This window comes from Egretta garzetta, unplaced genomic scaffold (assembly GCF_000687185.1).
Source record: "Egretta garzetta isolate BGI_Z169 unplaced genomic scaffold, ASM68718v1 scaffold56, whole genome shotgun sequence".
NCBI lineage: Eukaryota > Metazoa > Chordata > Aves > Pelecaniformes > Ardeidae > Egretta > Egretta garzetta.
In genome coordinates, this window is record NW_009260182.1 from 12470687 (window position 1) to 12490848 (window position 20162).

At 37.3% G+C, this 20162-nt stretch overlaps 1 protein-coding gene across 1 annotated transcript in view; it reads left to right on the plus strand.

Annotated features, from left to right (window-relative positions):
- Positions 1 to 410: 410 nt before the first annotated feature.
- Positions 411 to 20162, plus strand: part of DNTT (DNA nucleotidylexotransferase) — a 93912-nt gene continuing 74160 nt past the window's right edge. Inside the window, exons 1-3 of the mRNA XM_035897379.1 lie at positions 411 to 613; positions 3937 to 4111; positions 10336 to 10461. Of these exons, the coding sequence (XP_035753272.1) occupies positions 411 to 613; positions 3937 to 4111; positions 10336 to 10461 (504 nt within the window). The remainder of the gene's footprint in view (positions 614 to 3936; positions 4112 to 10335; positions 10462 to 20162) is intronic.

Here is a 20162-nt window from a genome sequence, read left to right on the forward strand (position 1 = left end):
ATTTTTAATAGATTGAATATTAGTGTGCCCTGCAATTTGGACAAGTGAGATTTGGAAAAGATTTGAAAGCAGAAATTAATGGAATTGATGGCCATTAAACCAGCTGAAGACCTGGTTGATATTTTGAGGTAATTTTGCTATGATCAATATTATTTGGATAAAGTCTTTATAGGTAACGGCTGTTTTAAGGAATGAAAGCGTATTTGCACCTGTCTGGAGTAGTTCTGTGCAAGAAGTCCTAGCTGGTAGAAAGCAAGTGATGTTTCTGCTTGTGTAGCACCTGTTTTTGATTTCAGAGGGGAAACAGAAGAAACTTACTTCAATGGGTGGTGACATTAAATACAGCTGCTGCCTGGCAGAAAACATGTTATCTCCCTTTTACCCAAGTGAAAACACTTCTACCTTGCATCATGGATAGGATCAGAGCTCCAGCTGTATTCTCCCAGAGGAAGAGACAGAAAGGGCTCCATTCCCCAAACCTTTCCTGCAATTATGAAATAAAGTTCCATAAGCTTGTCATTTTTATTATGCAGAGGAAGATGGGCATGACCAGAAGGACGTTTTTGATGGAGCTGGCAAGAAGAAAAGGTTTCAGAGTAGAAAGTGAGCTAAGGTAGGAAAATGTTTATATGTGTAGAAATAACATGTAGTAATGCTGCTTGAAGCATTCTAATTTAATAAATGCAGTCATACAAGTGACTGTCGTTCAAGTCTTTGCCTGTGTATTTGCTGGATATACTTTGCTCTTTCCCTCTATAAAGAGGGTGGGTGTTCCTTTCTACTGTCTTCTGGGCACAGAGCAGGCAGAACACAAACACTAGCAAAATTTCTAATTTTTTACCTACAAAATCTGTGGTTCTAATTTACCTTAAGTCTGTCTGCATTTTTCAGTGTGCTGCTTCTCACATGGAAAGTAAAAAATGTAAGGTGTGAACTTGCAAATGTTTTTCACAGGATTATGTTTCTGTGCATTTGTGTAGTCTCACTGGAATCAATGAATCATGTCTATGTCTGATCTAAATCAGCCATTATTTATTTCCCCCTTGAAGTCAGGTTAAGGTTAATCTAAACTTAATGGCCAATTCCTGAAATGAAAATAAGTTAAATATAGAGGAACATAAAATGTGATGTGTTGAGGGGAGCATTCCTCTAGAACATCTCTGATATTCTAATATTTAATCTTCCTGTGAGTAATATACTGATGTGAGTCTCGAAATTACTGTCTTAAACTTTGGTGCAATCTGGAAGAGCACTGGAGAAAAAAAAATACCACAGACTTGGCATTTCAGGGTGAAAATATACTCCAGCTGCAGATTTGTCTGGCGGTGTTTCAATAAGCCAACTCATTTTGAAGGAAGCCTTCCTCCAAATAGTTCTTTTCATGAGTGCTAGTTATACCATTATGCAGTTTTCTGAAAGCTACATCATTATGTAGGTGGAAGAAAACCAAGTATTGATTACTTCTCTGTATCTGTATGCAGATAGTATACAACTGGGTCTTCCCTATGAAAGCTCATTTCCACAGATTTTTCAATCCCATCAACTTTGAAAGCCTGAGGAAGAAGGGAGGATGAAATAATTTGTAAAGCAAGATTCAAGCAGGTATTGAACAGAAGTAAGCAATTAGCGTCTGATACAAAACTAATTGAATTCTCAGGGAAAAAAAATGAACTGGCCTGTTCTGAATCCTACATTAACAATCCATTGAGGACTGAGTAGAGGCTTTATCTGGGCTGCTTTGACACACAGGTATTTATTGCCAATATTTCAGACTTCCTGTAAGTTGTATGCAAGGCAGGTGTTATGTTTAATTTCAGCTTAAATGCTACTGGATAAAACAGGACTATTTAACTGTTGATTTTTGTTTTTGAAAATGTCAGAGGAAATGCTAAATTTGTTACGTTCCATGCCAAGAAAAAAGCACAGCTGTACAGGTACCAGAGGAAACTGCTGCACAGCAGCTAAACTGCTGCTGCGAGCATAGCGGTGGCAAAGTTCCCAGATCTGCAGCTTGGAACAAATACATTACATATGAATATTTTATATAAAAGTGAAATAAACCACAGGAAGCAGAAGTTCTATGTCTCTAACTGAATTTTTTTTTTACTCAAGTAAAGATGTGACAGTTTAATTAAAGTAGAACCTAGCAGGGTTAAATGATAATAAACCCAATAGTATTTCATGGAGATTTTCCTAACCTAGATGTGTAATCTTTTAGATTAAAATAAATTGGGATTTTTTTTTTTTTCAATTGACTATGGTCTACAAGTTGCATGATACGGAGAGAAAAAAAATTGTGATATGCCATGACAGTTTTCAAATTTCTGAAGTACAGTACATTCAATACATTTCTTATATTTCCAAAATATAGTATATTTAATGCATCAGAGAGTTATTTGGTAACAGTTTTCTGTGGAGTGACTCCAGTATTTGTCATTGCGATTTGATGATTTAATGAAATCAATGATTATTAGTATGAATCAAGGTCACAGGGATAGGCTGAGAGGTTTTATTTGTCTCCTAGCAAGCAGTTTCCTTTGAAAGGTTGTGCAGTCTGCCTTTAACAGTTAGTACAAATAATTTTTAAAGTCCATACCAACCAGCTATCTCTACCAGGGGTGCCCTGTTTGATGGCTTAACTTCTCCAGGTGTTACAGAAGGACGGCAAAGCAATCTGTCAGGTCTGTTTGAAATGTACTGTAAGTGCACAAGGCTGTCACCAGCATGGGCTAGCAGAAGGTTATGGAGGCTTGCAAATGGAGGCAGCTGCTACCAGGATAAATTATTTTCCAATTTGAGGCTTATTTCTGAAAAAGCTAAGGCAAATAATGACTTTGTGCCTTTCCCCCAAGAAGTTTAGGAATCTGTTGAGCAGTATCAGTTAATTTTGGCATAGATCTCAGAGATACTGAGGTCCTACAAGTTTCATGAAAATTAAGACTTTCCTCCCTTTTCTGTTGTTGTCTTTGCGGATGACAGCACTGTCCTGGGCAGTGTGTGTGGAAAGGGAACACTAGGAATCACTCAAAACTTCCCACCAAGTTAGTAGTTTTCTAAACTTGTTGAGGAACATCAGCAGGCCAGGTAGAAATGTACATCTTATCCTAAGTATGTATGTAATTTTTTCTTGAATCATAACTTTGTCCCAGTCCATTATTTTCCCGTGGAATGTGCAGAACTGCATCTTTTTAATCTTTCCAATGTTATTCTAGTACATCAACCCAAATTTAGTGCAATAACCTTTGTGCTACTGTATTTTTAAGCAATGTACACCATATAATCCATTGAACAATAAACTCAACCTGTAAATTTTATATTCACTAAACTAAGATATCAGTTTTGTAAGATACTGGCCTCTTAGTAGCAAGGAAGTGGTCTTTAGATGGAGTGCATAATTCATAAGATTTAAGTCATGAACATTTGACAATGCCATATGTAAAGAGCTTAATGTAAGTGCAGAAAAGTTAAATTTGCAAAAAGATATTACTAGCTGTAAAGCTTTAAAGAATTATTGCTAACAGACTTTTTAATACTGTAAAGCTTTCATTCATTCATCATGAATATTGGGAAGGGGCTGTCAGGTATCGTAAAGCAGCCTTTTCATTATGGTACTGCTCGTGCAAGCCAAATATTTTCAGAGATGCAAAAAAATGTGTAATAGGATAGTGTCTTACAGAAAGCAAATGATGCTGAAAGAAAGAAAATGCTGCGCTTACAGGAGCTGTCAGTCTAAAGTCTTTCCTCAAAGCAGATTCAGTGACTGGAGTAGATACATTGTGATATGAAAACGTAACTGCTTCCCACATCCTAACGTACAATATATACTACAATTTTCAGGAAGTGCATGGTAAGTAAGCGTGGAAATAGCAGCTCTGTATCTGTGTACAGTTGAGTTCAGGAAAAAAAGAAAACTTCTTTTTGTGTGCTTCTCGACAGTGACTCTGTCACTCATATTGTGGCCGAGAACAACTCTTACCCGGAGGTGCTGGACTGGCTGAGAGGACAGGCTGTGGGTGACAGCTCCAGGTTTGAGCTACTGGATATCTCCTGGTTGACAGCCTGCATGGAAGCTGGAAGACCAGTTGATTCAGAAATGAAGTATCATCTCGTGGTAAGACAGATCCCTCAGTGCAAATATGGTCACATTCTAAATGACTGTGTGATTATTTTTTTTTTTTAACCTAAGAACATATATACTTGTGTTGTGATATAAATTTTGAATTTAAAATCTTTTGTCCCTAAAGTTTTTATGAGTAATTCACAAAGTTTTAATAGATTAAAAAGACCTTCCATACCTTCTATATCAGTGTCTGGTAATGCTAAATTACTGTGCTGTCACATGTTACAAACTGGTAATATACATCATTCTTATAAAAAAGGGGTGCTATTAAAGGTGAAATATCCATCAATAAAGCACTTGCTGTTGTTGTGGTACTTGTGGTATTTCCACAAATACTTCAACATCATGGTAAATGTCCCACTGAGAGCAGTGCCTTTTAATGGGCTCCTGATGGAATACTTTGCCTCTTCAAAACAATACAAAAACGTTAAAACCTTTGCTGCTTGGAAATGATCAGCTAACCCCTGGGCCCTTGAAGGACCTGTGAAATGAAGGCTGCTGCAGCCTGTGGACACGCATTTACAAACTTGGCACCATCAAGTAGAACTGTGCTAAGAAAAAAAAGGGTTTATTATATTGTATTATCTCGCAACGGGAGCTGTAAGTCAGAGGATATTGTGAATGGCAGGCTGATTATTTGGTGAATGGTGTTTGACGTTGAAGCAATGGATGATGACATATTTTCTTCTGATCTGTATCTGACAAAATTACGTGCTAATTTCTCAAATTGGAGGGCAGTGTGAGACTATGATATTCAGCCTGCCCAGTACAGGCTGTCAGTGGTGAAGGTGTGGGAGGGATGCCCGGATGTGCTGTGCGCGGCGTGATGTCAGCGCGTGCCACTGGGCCATGAAATAGGCCCTGCGCTGCGGCAGGATGGACCTGTTCCTTTTTCCTGCACGCGCTCCAGCCTCACGGTAATGGATTTAATGTGCACTGGTGAAGAAATTAATTCATATGTCAAGAGAATTACAAGTCTGATTTAAAGCTCCTTATTTCTGAGGGTCTGGAATAGGCTCCGTGTGAGCTGTGACCCTGCTGCAAAATGATAAACTGGGAAACCCATGAACACTGGGACCACAGCGGGATCAGCAGCGTGTACCTTCCTGTGAGGCAGAGGATGCCTGAATATTTAACTGCAATATTGCACTGTTTGCTGCTTCTTCATCCTGACATTTAGATTATGAAGGAAAAACTGTAGCTCCTGGTTCATTTTTTCAGTCATCTTTCATTGCCAGAAACTATTTTCCAGGATTTTACATATAAGAATTACTGTTTAATAACACTTTGGTTGTGGGGGAGGAGGAGTGAATACACCAGATGGAGCTGTCGCTCTCAGACTCAGCATAATTCCATGACAGAATATGGGTTTATATTTGCAATCCTTCCAATGAAGTATTTTTGCAGTATATTTATAATATATTCAGTGAAACTGCTGGAGGGAGAATAGACCAGAGAAATTAATGCAAAACAGAAAAAAAATGAAAACCTTGTAACTATTGCATTATATAATCTCACAGGCAAACAGGTCATAAAAATATAAATACTGGGAATGCAGAGAAGTTCTCTAAACAAGAAATAAATCCAAAATGTGAGCAAAATCTTGTGAACTTTGCTGAGAGTTTCACATCAGGATTAAAAGTAAAACAAATTGCCCTCTGTGTAGATTCTTAATTTCAGCAGCACCTGAAGACCTATAGATTCAGATATCTCAGAAAATATATTTTCATAGACTTTTCTTTTCAAAGCAAGAAATGCCTTTGTCTTTCTCCAAAATGTCTCCAATGATGCTGAAGCTCACTTTTTTCTTCTTCTTTTTTTTTTTTTTTTTTTTTTTTTTTTAATAAATGAGAAGGCTACTGCAAGTTGAACTGCCTTAGTTTTCTTTTATGTATAAAAGTCCTTTTGGAATACTGCTGGAGCAGAAACTTCTGAAAAAGGTAGCAGCACTGTCAGGAGATCATTATTATACTTTGAGTCTGGCTCTGCAATAAGAGCTTCTGTTTTTATTGAAACATAAAGATTTCATGCTAATAAAGGTAGAGTGCAATAAGCAAGCCAGCGACAGCTGTACCGTTAACTTTAAAGCTTATAGTTAAGACCAGTCTTAATTATATAGTGGCTCTAAAGTAATAAACATCCTTGTAAAGCAAACAAGGAAGGAAGAGAAAGGTTTTTAGAAGTTCAGCAAATTTAAAAATAATCTTATTGTTGCAGTGTCATCATGATTATTGTTTTTTCTGCCTTGAAAAATGAGGAAGGATTGAAGTAAAGGTTAATTTTCTTTTTAAGTACTAGACTGAACTCGTACATAATGTAATTTAATTGGAGTTTCACTGAAGACAAATTTGGTCCATTATGTCCGTCTTGTAAAATGTGAAATGAAAGTGAATTAACCAACCTTGAACTCAGGCTATATCATGAAGGCTTTGAGGTAAAAGGAATGGATTGCAGTGGGGGAATGTTTTGGGTGAAATCTCATCTACCTGTAGGTTAGTGGTAAAATTCCCATTAATATCAATACCAGTAATATTTAATCTTTCAGATATTATAGTAGGTTGTTCTTCATTCAGGACATTTGTTTTAATGCATTACTAAAACGAAATGTCCTTCTCCATGCAAAACAAGGGGAATAAAGTCAGAGTTACAGACCATTAGCTAATGTATTAATTACAATTATCACTAAAGTACATCTTTCTGTAGTTGTGAATGATCTAAGAGATGCTCTGATGTTAGGGATTTATAGAATATAAAAGGCTGGGTGACTAGATCCAAGATGGTCTGAATTCTTGATTCATTTGGTAACAGTTGACTTCTGTAGTTAATAGCCAGCATCTAATTTAATAGCCTATGGAAGTGTGGTAGCCAAACACCTGCTTTAAACAGAAATAAAAATATTTCTCTGGCAAAGGAATGCCTTTGTCCAGAGACACCTTTCCCACTGCAAGCAGATGGGTATTCTGGAAAATAGCAGGACATGGACATTAATATGTGTGCAAGGGCATCCCCACATGCTAGAAAGTAGTGCTGTTCCCTGGGTAGTGCAAAAGAAAGAGGCAGAGGGGAAGCTCTCAGAGGGATAAAAAGAAAGGACAAGAACTGTAAGTGGGCTGGCATCCTCAGCAGCCTTAGGAACAGTGCTGTGACTGTGTTTCTTCTGCCTTTTCCTCAGTCAGAACCCAAAAGTTGTTAGTTATTTTTTTAGAAAGGAAAAGAGATTTATTTCCTTGAACAAAGGGTTTCCCTCCACATTAGGAAAAGGAAGTACCGCATCCTTTGATCCCTTGCCATATCACGTGACAGACAACTCATATTTAACATTTTCCAGAGTGTCTCACTCTGTTGCCTCGTGCAAGAGAGAGGCTCTTACTAATGGAAGAAATCCTTCATACTGACAGTCAGAGTTTCCCAGAAAATAAAATGAAGCTTATAAACTGGCTGCCTTCTCTTCATAAAATGCTAGATATCAGCGAACTTTATTATTTGATCAATGCTGTCTGGACTTTACAAAGCTGCTGGCTATTGAATAATGTGGCCTGACACAGTTTCTAGTATCTGCGCGCCTTATTCACTGCTGCTCCATTCTCTCTCTCTTTGTTATTTCCCTATGTCATTGTACTTCTTTGTTTGTGTATTAAAATAAAATAGTTTGACAAAGAGCAAACGAGTCCCCTACCAGATTAATTCTGCAACTAAGCTTGTCTGCTGTACAAGCTCATGCTAGTGGTATGGACTGATTTTCCTGCTTATGCCATGCAGAAAATGTTACCGTGAAGGAGTGGCAGTGACATTCACTGTTACTGCAGCCTGGATGTGGGCTACAAACTCTGACTACCTCTAGCAATTAAGTAGCCCACACATTTGGATGTTTTTCAGTGGTTGCCTCTGTGTAGTTTACCATAATTTCATTTTAATGTAGTGGAGATATCTGCAAAAGAAGGAATTTTAATGCTTACATTTTTCTCATAGCCATGGTTGTTTCTTCCCAGTATTACAAATTATTTTGAGGTAGTGTGAGTTTCCAGGATTGCTGATTCTACACTGTAATTGCTATGGATGAAACTTTAGGTTTGTCCCATAATCTGTACAAATGATTTTATCCCATCTGGTCTTCACACCAAAAAGCACTATCGATCCTGTTGTTATATTCTGCTGGTGACGGGAAATCGTCTCTGTAGTTCTCATGCAGACATCATAATATTCCTTACAAATCAGACTATAGTAATTGCTGTTTGCTAGACATTTTTGCTGTTGATTTCTAGCCAAAGTTTCTTCTGTTGTTATATATAATCAAGTCCTGTTAATTAAAAGCATAACTATTGCTGATTAAGAAAAGTACTCAAATGTCTTGAGCAGGAACGGGATGGTTATGTGCCAGGCTGTCACCCTCTTAAACAAATAGAGTTTCTATGTTAATTTTGCTCTCATCCACAATGCCAGGTAATGCTACATGTAAGGCTCTTGTTCTTTGTGTGCCTATGTCCTAATAATGATAATAGCTTATTATATATTCTATTCAGTAACTTTCTGTTTCTTCACAGTCTTTGCAGCTGGCACTATAATTTCAAGCAGTATATTAGCTGTAATTAATCATAGTTTATATGATTTAAAATCAATTTTAAAGTATAATTCATGAATGTGTGCAAAAGTGGATGAGTTGTGCTGTTGATCCTGGCTGAAACCCATTTCAGTTATTCCCAGGAGTGGTCTTACACATAAAATAGCTTCCTTCCTTTCAGTTTATACTATGAAAACTGCCATATAATTCACTGCTCCTTCAGCTGTGCAAGCAAATGCCTTTTTTGTGCGTGCATGAATACTGTTATTTAACTACTCTGTATCAAATACAAAGGCAATTTAGCATGAAATTATATGGGGGTGTGTGTGTGTGAAAGCACATACCCATATTTATAGGTTTGCCTAGCACAGATGCTAGCTTTATGTCTGCATGTCTTTGGATACAGGGGAGAAAGGGCTCATCATTCCATTATTGGGGTGAAAATTTCCTCCATGTATCTTTGATATTTTTTGTTGTTGAACCTTTTCCCTGTGGCTTTTGGATAGTGCAATGCAATACGTTTTTGACAGATCTGCCAAATGTTTCTGACAAAATGACAAACAGCAAAAAATACACAGAAAGGCTGAGAACATTTTGGGTGTTTCCAAAGTATTTCAGATGTGGGTACTTTTAATGAAAGCAAAGGAATTAAAGGACTGGGCATATAAAGCAGCATAAAAGCTAGTGCTAGATTGTATTTTTCCAGGTGCTCACTGGTCAGGACGCTTGCATGTTGAGGACTCATGCTCAGGATTCTCTTTTGCCAAGGGGGACACGACTCTGTGAGAATTCTCTTCCTACCCTACTGGGGTGGATGCTCACAGACTTTTTTTGTTGATCTTGGTTGATTTTGCATGGAGCAAAATTAGGCGAAAAGCAAATGAACGTGTCAGTAGCCTGGCGCTTGGGAAAGTCCCATTAAGATTTGGCTCCTTTTCCTTGCTCCAGTGAACACCTAAAAATGATGCCTGAACTGGATCAACATATACAGAAGGGGCTGAGTGAGAAACCACATCATAAAGTGAACCTTGGCTGTTGGATGAAAGGATGGAGATGATTCTTCTATGGCTGTTTGTAAATGTTTCCTTTACTTTATGATGACCCCAAAATGAAACATTTAGCTTAATAATTAAATCCAAACCAAAGAAGTTTTGTTTCATTTTACCTGAAAGAGGGGGGAAAAGTTTATATTGAAGTGATGCAAACATTTTTCCTCCCCCACTGAATTTAGCTACAGATCAAAAAAGTCATTGAATCATCCAGTGTTTTATGGGAAAACTCTCTGTTCTTTCAAGCTTATCTGCTCTTAAAGCTTTGTAGTTTTTCAATCTTCCTGCAATATTAAGAGTAGTAGTAGGGAGACTTGCCATGTAGAAAGACTTTCTTTTTAAATGACGGTGCCATTGAAAACTCACTGCAAGAACTTACTTAAAATGAAAAATCTCAGTAATCACCAGAAAAACTAGTATTGTCAGTGCAGCCAATGTGAAATTAAATGTTTTTCCTAGAAGGATGGTAGAAGTATTATTATTCTCTTAACTTATCTTTAAAAGTACGTGTTTTGGGCTAATGAAATGTGGTTTTGGTATTTTAAGCTATTTGACAGGTGTGTCACCAACCCTTCTCTCCCCTCCCCCACCTTTTTTTTTCATGTTAGGGACAAGATCAGTCACCTCCTTTGAGTACAGCTGAATCAGAAGTGCCATCATTTATCGCAAGCAAAGTATCTCAATATTCATGTCAAAGGAAGACAACTTTAAATAACTACAACAAGAACTTCACGGTAATACTTATTCTATCCATGAAATAAAAATGAACATGTGTAAAATAATTAATACAGTACTTGCATTAATATTTTCTGTGGCAAAATTTCTATTTTCTCAGCAAATTCATGAGTTAAACAGGCAGCACAACAATAACAATTTAAAGAAGTTATAAATCTGCCATACTTAAATTAAAATTGAGTGTAAGCTTAGTTGTATCCTTTAAGTTTTACTGAAAGCTAAACACGGTGGCTTTTTAAATACAGTAATAGCTTGTTAACACATGAATTTTTAAAACAAATGATAGAGTAACATTCTGAAGATGTCTCTTAGCCTTTCATCACAGTCTTATTTGATGAGTTGGAAGTAATGGTAAGCAAAAGTTTAGTTTAGGTCAGTCCAAGGTACTTCACAATTGCTGTTGCACCTTCTGTTGTGCCTAGGCATTCGGTTCTTCAAAGTGTGGTTGTAAGCTTCAGATTTTCACAATTGCTTAGTTATGGAAACAGATTGTGTGATCAATGTAATTGCTTTAACATGACCAAAACCCCCTTAAATTGTCTAGTTAAATAGAATTCTTAGAAACTGTCATATATCCTATTTAATGCTCATAATATTACACAGTCCAGTGGGTATGAAGAGCCTGAGTCATCTGGTCTAAATTTCTCTTAAGTTATTGTGCCTCCTTATAATGCCTCCTCTTGGCTGTCTCTAGATACTCAGTGGCAACTTTTCAATAGGAAACATTTGAAACAGCGACTCTAACATAGTATAGTCTGAATAAATCTGACATAATTATTCATACATTTCAACTATAACATGAAACGCCTCCTCATCTTCCTGAAGTTTTATTATTTATTTTATTATCATTTTTATCCTTTTACTTTGTGTGTGTGCTCTTATAAATACACACAATCTTTCAAGTAAATATTATTTGTAAGAACAAATATAAAAAGAATAACAACAGATATCAGTAATTTGGGAATAAAAAAACATTTACAAGGTAAATACTCAAGCCTCTGGGAATTCAGAACTAAAGATAAACCTAAGAGCAACTCCAAAATGTCTTGATCTGGGAGTGCACAGTTAAAAATTAAACAACCTAAATTTTGCCCTGTAGTGATGTTTTGAAATAATCATCAATTACACCAATTATATAGTAATGTTTATGGTAGTCAAGTAGGTTAAACTGTTTGCTTATTTAAAAAAAATTTCCCTTTTTGAGCAACTTGGTGGGAACTGAGTTGTGACCCTGCTTTGAGCCTGAGGTTGGACTAGAGACCTCTTGCGGTCCCTTCCAACCCAAATGATTCCAACATTCCCAAAACTGCTTCGGGTGAAATGGCTACTGTGCCCCACCTCCTGCTAGAAAAACAAGGCTGTGAATGTTACCATTTAACCTCTTGAAAGCGGTCATTCTTTTTCACTGTTTACAAGTATCAAATACATGTTGCTGTAGGGGAAGATGTCAGACCAAATGTATGACCCAAAGATTCTGTAAAATACCAGCCGTCTTGGAGAAATAGGAAGTAAGTGTCTTAGTTCTACACTTTCTGAAAACAGTGGAATGTGGGAGTCTGGTTTTTTATTGAATTTTCTGTAGTAAGACATTTTGTCAGTCATTCTGAAGGTAAAAAATTAAAAGTAATTGTGATGGAAAATGGCAAAGCACAGTGGCTACCTCCTAGAAAGAAAGGAGGTGTTGTTGATTTTTAATTGTCATTAACATTTTGAGCACAAAAAGGTCTAGAATAAGGTAGTTCCCTTTTTAATAATCCCTTTAAAAATGATTTTTATTTTTTGAAACATCTGATATCTTTATTTGTAAATTCACAGTTTTTTTCCGTTTTCAAAGACCGAGTACTATAACTCTAGTGAATATATAGTTCGTCTTTGAGCTGTTGAATTTGTGAATTTAGTCCAAGATTCAGTTAAAATGGAAACTATGATAGCAGCAACATATTAATTGAGTGGTTTCTGTTATACCTGTGTTTCACAGAGAGGCAGTCCCTAAATTACTTCCAGGTTTATCATTGCAGCAGTCTTAGAGTCAGAGTACAACTTGCATTTGATAAATTAATTTAGCTGAACACACTAGAAGCAGGGCAGTTCAATGATTGAAGCACTGACTCCCTTCTGTTATCCTATGTATCAAATATTTTGGAGTCTGGGTAGAAATTCGGTTTCATAGTGACAAAGGTGACAGGTTTTCATCCTCGCACTTTGAGAGTAACTGTTCTGAGTTCATGCTGTATTTTACTTCTGGAGGTGGTACTGGACAAGTTGATAATGTGTATGAATCTGTCTAGCATCTGAATCCTGACGGCTGTGATGTGTGGTAGGTTGACCTTGGGTGGACACCAGGTGCCCACCAAGCTGCTCTATCACTCCCCTCCTCAGCAGGACTAGGGGGAGAAAATAAAATGGAAAAATACTCATGGGTCAAGATAAAGGTGGTTTAATAAGGCAAAAGCAAAGGCTATGCATGGAAGCAAAGGAAAACAAAAGATTTATTCTCTACTTCCCATCAGCAGATGATGTCCAGCCAATTCTGGGGAAGTAGGGCTTCAGTATGCATAGCGGTTGCTCCAGAAGACAAACGTAATAATGAATGACCCCCCTGTTCCTCCTTTCTCTTGTCTTCTATTGCTGAGCAGATGTTATATGGTATGGAATATCCCTTTGGTCAGTTTGGGTCAGCTGTCCTGGCTATGTCCCCTCCTAAGTTCTTGCCTGCCCCTAGCCTACTGGGGAGGGGAGAATGTTAGGGAGACAGCCTTGATGCTGTGTGAGCACTGCCCAGCAGTAGCCAAAACACTGCTGTGTTATCAATGCCTTTCTAGCTACCAATGCACAGCATGAAGAGGGCTGCTATGGGGAAAATTAACTCCATCTCAGCCAGACCCAATACATAATGTGACTCCTTAGGGCTACTGCTCTTTTTCCTCACAACCAAAGATTGCAATGACAGCTGAAGGCTTGGGTGTTTATGGACTGCAAGAACTGGCCCATTCCCTGGAGGCCTGCCAGTTAGTCTGCTTAATGTCACAGGAGCTTGATTTTCGGTTTCGCTGTTGTTTTGTCAGTCTTGTATTAAACCCGTAATTCACGTTCTCAAATAAAAGTGTTCCAACAGATTTTTCTGTGAGAGCACTTAGCAAGTGCACTGAAGCATTGGTATAATTCACTTGTGCATGCTGTGGGCAGCCAACCATTAAATGACAGATTTTCCCTGGCTCGATGCCATACATCCTGAAAATTAGGTCCAAACCATCTTGAATTATGTGTTGATGATAGTATTTTGTTATAACAACTTCATTCTGTGAGGCAGAGTTGTTCCTTTTTCTTACAGATTTTCTGTTTTCTTTGGTTAGCTTGAAAATAATGTCTTTTGATCTTGCCTGTAACAGGGGCACATAGCTATTATTTGCTTACGCACTCTTGGATGAACTCATGGATTCTTCCTTTTAGTGGACTTTGCCCTGTTACCCGGTATCAAATGCCTCTTTAAAATGTGTAGTAGTTATGTTTGAGAAAGAGTAGTAGTTATGTTTGACGTCTTTTAGTGTCTTCAGAAGAACAGTGGCTCATAGGCAGTGATGCATATACAACGAGGTTGTCTGTGCTGATTTCATTGGAGAGCCACCTTTGGAGACTTGTTTTCTGGAGAAATTGGTAATTAGTGATCAGTTTTAATCTTGAGTCCTGTTCTGTATATATTTTACCATGAAAAAGCATTCATTAAAACCAAATAGCAGAGATATTTGATGAGAGCTCATGAGGACAATGTGGTGGTTTAACACCCTAGATGCAGTTTCTATGTTCAACTGTCCTGTGTTTCCTTTTCTATTGTAATAGCCAGAAAACATCTTACAGAAAGGTGCAACAAACCAGTCTTCCATCATGGAAGAAGTTACAGAAGTGTTGGCAAAGACTGTGCAGATGTGAAGGTTTCATGACTATGTTCAGTATGGGGCAAATCCTATCCAAATTATTTTTTTGAGCTGTTGAGTAGTAGCAAGTCCTGCTGTGTGAAGAAAACACTAAATATGTCAAATTGTATGCCAAGGAGGAGACAGTGGCATCGTGTGGCAGTTCATGGAGGAGAAATGCAACCGCTTCAGACTTGTGGGGCCTCATGCAGTCTTTAGATCACTGTGTGTCACGTAGTGTGGCCTCATGGTACATAGGTTGGGAACCCACTGCCACAGACTTTGCTGATTGGGATGATTCAGGAATGCACCTGACCGGATATTCCTGACTCCACAGCTGAATTGTAGCTGTTCAGATGGGTAAGGATGCAAAACAAAAGGGAAAAATCATTTCACCAGACACTGTACCTTAGCATGTTTCCTTTGTGTTTGTCTTGAACATTAATGTTATTATGGAATGTAATATTACAGTATTCTCTGGCTCATTTTTAAATAGCTAGCCATCCTCCCCCTCTCCCACCGAAAATATACACTTAGGGGCTGCATTGTGTTTTCATGTGGTAAAATAAATGGAGTCATTCTGCTGTGCCCGAGAGGGATTGTTGGATTTGAATATTAATACTAGACTGCAATAAAATCTAGAAAGACATTCCTCTGTGAGAAAAACACAATTTAATTCTCACAGAAGAAACTAATTAAGTCAGAGGCAAATGGTTCTGTGATTCTGAAGCTTATTGCTAATGCTACTGAATGGTACTCCGCTTTGGCTGTTACTCATAGTAATGAGAGCAGGGATGTTTAGTATGGGAAAGATGCCTGGTTTACTTTCCACTCTGTTAGAAAAAAAAATCCCTTTTTTATTTTCTCTTCTTTTGTACCTACAGACTTATGTATCAGTTATGCCAGTGGCTCAAACATTTATTATTATTCCATTTTAAAACAGACCTCAGGAGAACCTCAACTTTAATTTTATAATGAACTTGGGAGCTCTATAGGAAGAAAACCACTAACTGAATACATACCCTTAATAACATGTACTGTCTTACTGACAGCTTACTTCAGTAAAAATTCTCCAGACAGTACACCAAACATGCAAAGTTTTAAAATGTATGTGAAGTGTATACCTATCCAAAATGAACTGATGGTTTGGTCTAAGGAGGAAATATCTCTTCTAATTTTTAAGGTAAGTGGGAGGGTGCTCCCTAAAATACAGACAGAATATAAATACACCTGCACTTTTTGGCAACCCAAATTTGCACGTATACATCAAGTCTATGCTGCTTTCTTTGGCCATATTAATACATGCAATATACTTTTAAGATTGTGTTATTTTCTTCCTTATATATTTCCTATTACACTATGTTTTTATCTGCTGTAGGGCAGTGCTATGTGGCTGACACTAACTAGCATTGCTGTGCTCTGTCAGCAAATCTTTTCTTACAATTGTCTTGTTTTCTTTCACGTTATGGGGAAAAATATGGAAACTTTTCAAGAGCACCACTCTTTTCTGTTGTAAGAAATGAACCTGCTATTATTGGTGAATATGAGCAGCAGCTGGAGCTAACAGATATTTGTTTCTAATAACAGTGTGTGTACAAGGACCCTGAGATCGTTCACATTATGCTATTACTGTTATTCTCTTAGCTCCTTTGTTTCTCCAGCTGATGTAAGATGATGTGATAAAATCGCTGGACCTAGGCAAGTATTGGGCTTTTCAGTTCAGATACCAAAAATACAATAAAAAAAATGCAGATTGAAAAAAAACTGGATCATTTTATTTATTTAGAAATTGCTTTAGTCAACACTATGGGTTGGCTCAAATTGCTTAATTCTCCTTGAAATAAGCACCTGAAAGTATTTATTTTCTCTCTGTGTGTATACAAAAGCTATTTATGTACCCTATGACTCTTCCTATTGACACTGGGGGAAGTGAGAAGAAAATTATTTGAATGGATGGTTCAATCTAAATCTCTTTAAAATCACTTTCGTCAGTTTTGAATGGACACCAAACACTGGCAACGGCAATGTGATGAGAACTAGGACCCGCCCTTTGGATTTCCTGTTTACTAAATAAGCTTCAAGTAGAAAGCCATGACTGAGAGGAAAAGCAGTTTAACTCAAATTGCTGTTTGGAGTATAACAGTCCTTCAACCAGGTGTCATGTAGGATTTGGGCTTTTGGGGGGTTGCTCGGTTTGTTTTTGGTTCGCACACTTTGCTATTTAGCTCTTTGGCGGATTAAGTTCACCTATACAATGGTATGTTATTATTATTTGTGCTGCTGTAGCATTTGCAGGTTCAAATAAGATAGAGGCCTTTTTTATAAAAGATGCTGTACAAACACATTGTAAGAGACAGTTCAAGGCCTGGAGAGTTCATAGCCCTAATAGACAGCAAATGAGAGATAGCAAGTGAATCACTGGCAGGGAGGTCTGAAACAGCTTTCCGAGGTCACACGGCAGAGGAGCAGTGGGTGTAGGCATGGGAGTAAGACAAGTGTCCTGTCCATGAAGCTGTAATGCTGTCTTTACAAAGCAGATTAGATTTACAATATTTTCTTAGTAGTATAATATTAGTGATATCTGTTCTCGCACAGTCTTTAAACTGATGTTATCAAAGACTATTTTGCAAGTAGCAATGGAACTGCTCTGGCAAGCTTGTGGAAATGAGCAGGACAGTATAAGGCATAGCATGGGACCACCACCTGCTTCTGTTTTCTGAATTTGAGTGAACTCGATATTCATGCTGAAAGTTATTGGGTATAGCTGTTAAGCAGGCATAAACCACCTAAGCATTATTAATTTTTTCCAAGAATCATTCTCATATATTAGTTGAGAATCTTGTTCTTTGTGTTGAATGCAGTGTTGTGACTTTTAGCATTTATAATGTAATGTTTCAGCATGCATTTTTATATGTGCAAGATACTGGTAACTTTGTTTTCTTAATGCTATTTATCTTACTAGGTCTTGAAGCTCTTTTAATATCTGGTATTTAAAATTTCTCTCAGTACATCCATCCTCTTGCTTATTTTTAACATAATTCAACAAAATCTTTGTGTACTTTTGTATCTGACCCGCTGGGATCTGGAAGTCCATTCCACCTCCAAATTTTTCCATAGCCCAAGTCTTACTAACATACATTCCACCATTTCAGACACAGATGGAAAATTTGCAATAACTGAAGAACTGAAATGTAGCCCGGCTATTTTTCACATTTAATTAGAGCAGCCCCTGCAGAGTACCCCGGAGATTATAAAAATCCCATGTGTTGGAAGTATCTGGAAATTTAGTTTCCTGTTAAACTAGTACCTTTTAAACAGGCAATCTGAGTATTTATCTGATGGATAAAAAGATGGCAAGGTGCTTAATGTAAGATATACAAAGGTTTAGAATAAATGAGGGGTCAAAACCTTTCCTTTTTATATCACCATAAGTAGGTTTCACCAGAGATCTAAGATTGCAAACTCTTTCTCCGCTAATATAGGAGTTTCATGTGCTTTTCCTCTTTGGAATATTATTTAGTATGGACTATAATATCCAGCAGACAGCAACTCTGCTTGGAGATCAGTTGCTTTCTTTTTATAAAGTAGAAAGATTTTATCAAAAAGAATGTCAAAAGTGGTTTTATGTAAGAAGACAGATCTGTAATTAATTGCAGCATTTGCAAGCAATGTTTTGTACAGGGAATAATGAATATTCAATACTGTTTAACTGTTTATTTAAAACAGCTTAATGAGCTTTGCAAAGGCAGGAAAACACTGGAAAATGCAAACTAGAATGATAAAAATGCTTTGATTATATTTTCTCATTGACTGTCAACAGCCTCTGAGTAAAATGCTACATATGATTGTCTTTTTCAATAGCTGCGGTGACACAGCTTTTCTGAAAACTCCCTCCCACAAGTAGGAAGGGGCTAATACCTCTCTAAAACAGCAGTGGTACAGGTATAAGCAGACACATTTATCATGATGGCTGATTTTTCAGTGTAGAGTATGACTACTTAAAAGTGCCTGTGAGAGGCCGCCTGTTGGGAGTGAGAAAAAACTTCCCTAGACTTCTTGAGCCTCCTAATCAAGCAGATGACTTTGCCAGTCTCTGTCTTTAGTACATACTGCTGAGCAGGTACTTACGAGAACAGTTTTCCGTCTATGTTTTGTATGTATGGACTATTTTAACAAGGTAGCAACTATACCTTTTCGGTTCTGTCCTGTGATTAATCCTGCTAGTGTTATCTGGAGTATGAAATTTCATGCCAGATACTGCTTTCCTGAGTATTCATGTGCATAGATTGTAAACACAGATAAAGAAAACAGAAGTAATCATAACTTTGTGAGTGAGAGAATTAGCATCTCCTACTGCATAGTAGGAAAGAATCTTTGAAGTCGATAAAGAATAAAAAAAATAAGAACTCAAGAGAACATCAAAAAACCCCTCAGCAGAGAAAACATCTAACTCCTATCACCCCACTTGTAAAATGTGTTTCCCTATTTGCTTTGCCATGCAATGTATGTCAATTTTTCTTCCATATGCAAACTGGGATGAATTCATGTTGCTTGTGACCTCAGATTGGTAGTTTACCCTTTTTCTGCATTAGTTCTCGTTCTAAATAGAAAGTATTTAGAAACCTGTCTTTAACCCGAAAGTATGTAATTAAATACAACATAACCTGTCAGGCAAATAAAGATCTCAAATGTGGAAAAAAAGAAGAAAAGAATAGCAGTTTAATAAATCCAGCAATTAGCCGCTGTAAGGCAGACAGCTGTAAGGAAGCTAAGGTTTTGTGCACTGGTGTTTTTTTGGGTTTCGGGTTTTTTTTCCCCCCTCAAAGGAGTGTTTCCCCCCCTCCCTTTGATTCCTTATATCCAAGGGCTAGTCAAACTTAAATAGTGGTAGAAACTTCCAGATCAAGCATCTTGTTAACAGCTCTCAATCTCAAGAGGTCTTTTATGAAATGTTATGAAAATGGAGTTCCACAGCACTTACTAATCAGGGTATCTGATAAATAAATATGTAGCTAGGGGGAGGATTCTTCCAGCAAGATCGACAACAGGTGACTGATGCTTAGAGAGATCAAGGAGTGAAGTTATACTGGTGTTATAGAACAAAGCAAATTCTCTGTAGCAAGCCCTAATGAATTCTTTTTATACACTTTAATATGGTAGCACAGGAAAAAAAAAAAGGAAAGTGAAGTGGTTTTGTTCAGCTAAGATACCTATTTCTTCTAAAGAGATACTGTCATACCAATTAAGATCTCCTATTTTTGATTTGTTAAGAGGAAAGTTTTGCAAATCCTAGGGTCAGTGAAGACAACATTTTCTTGAAGATTTTGATTAAAACCTTCATTTTGCTTCAGTGAGACTATAATGTTCATAACCTGAAAAACACAATGTATCAGGTGGTCTGTTTTTCTAGAACTGACCAAACAATGACATGTAATATGTAAACAATCTACATTCATTGTGAAAGGTACATTTAATTTTAAGAAGTTGTTCTATTTTAATGATCTAAATGATTGTACCTCAAGTAAAATCTTTTTATTGTTGTTGATTCAATCAGGATGTACTCCTTCAATGCAGGGTGACAGATGCTGTTCTCAATTCCATGGATGTAATAAAGGGATGACTTCACTGGATTTGCTGTAACGTCAGTTAGTGGGCTTGGAACTGACTCCAGTTCACCTGGAAATACTACAGATGTAGCATTTAGGATGTGCAAAGCCTGCTGTTTTTTCCTTGGCTTTATCTTCTGATATAATGCACATTAATGCCAAGATAAAAATCAAAGCAAAATC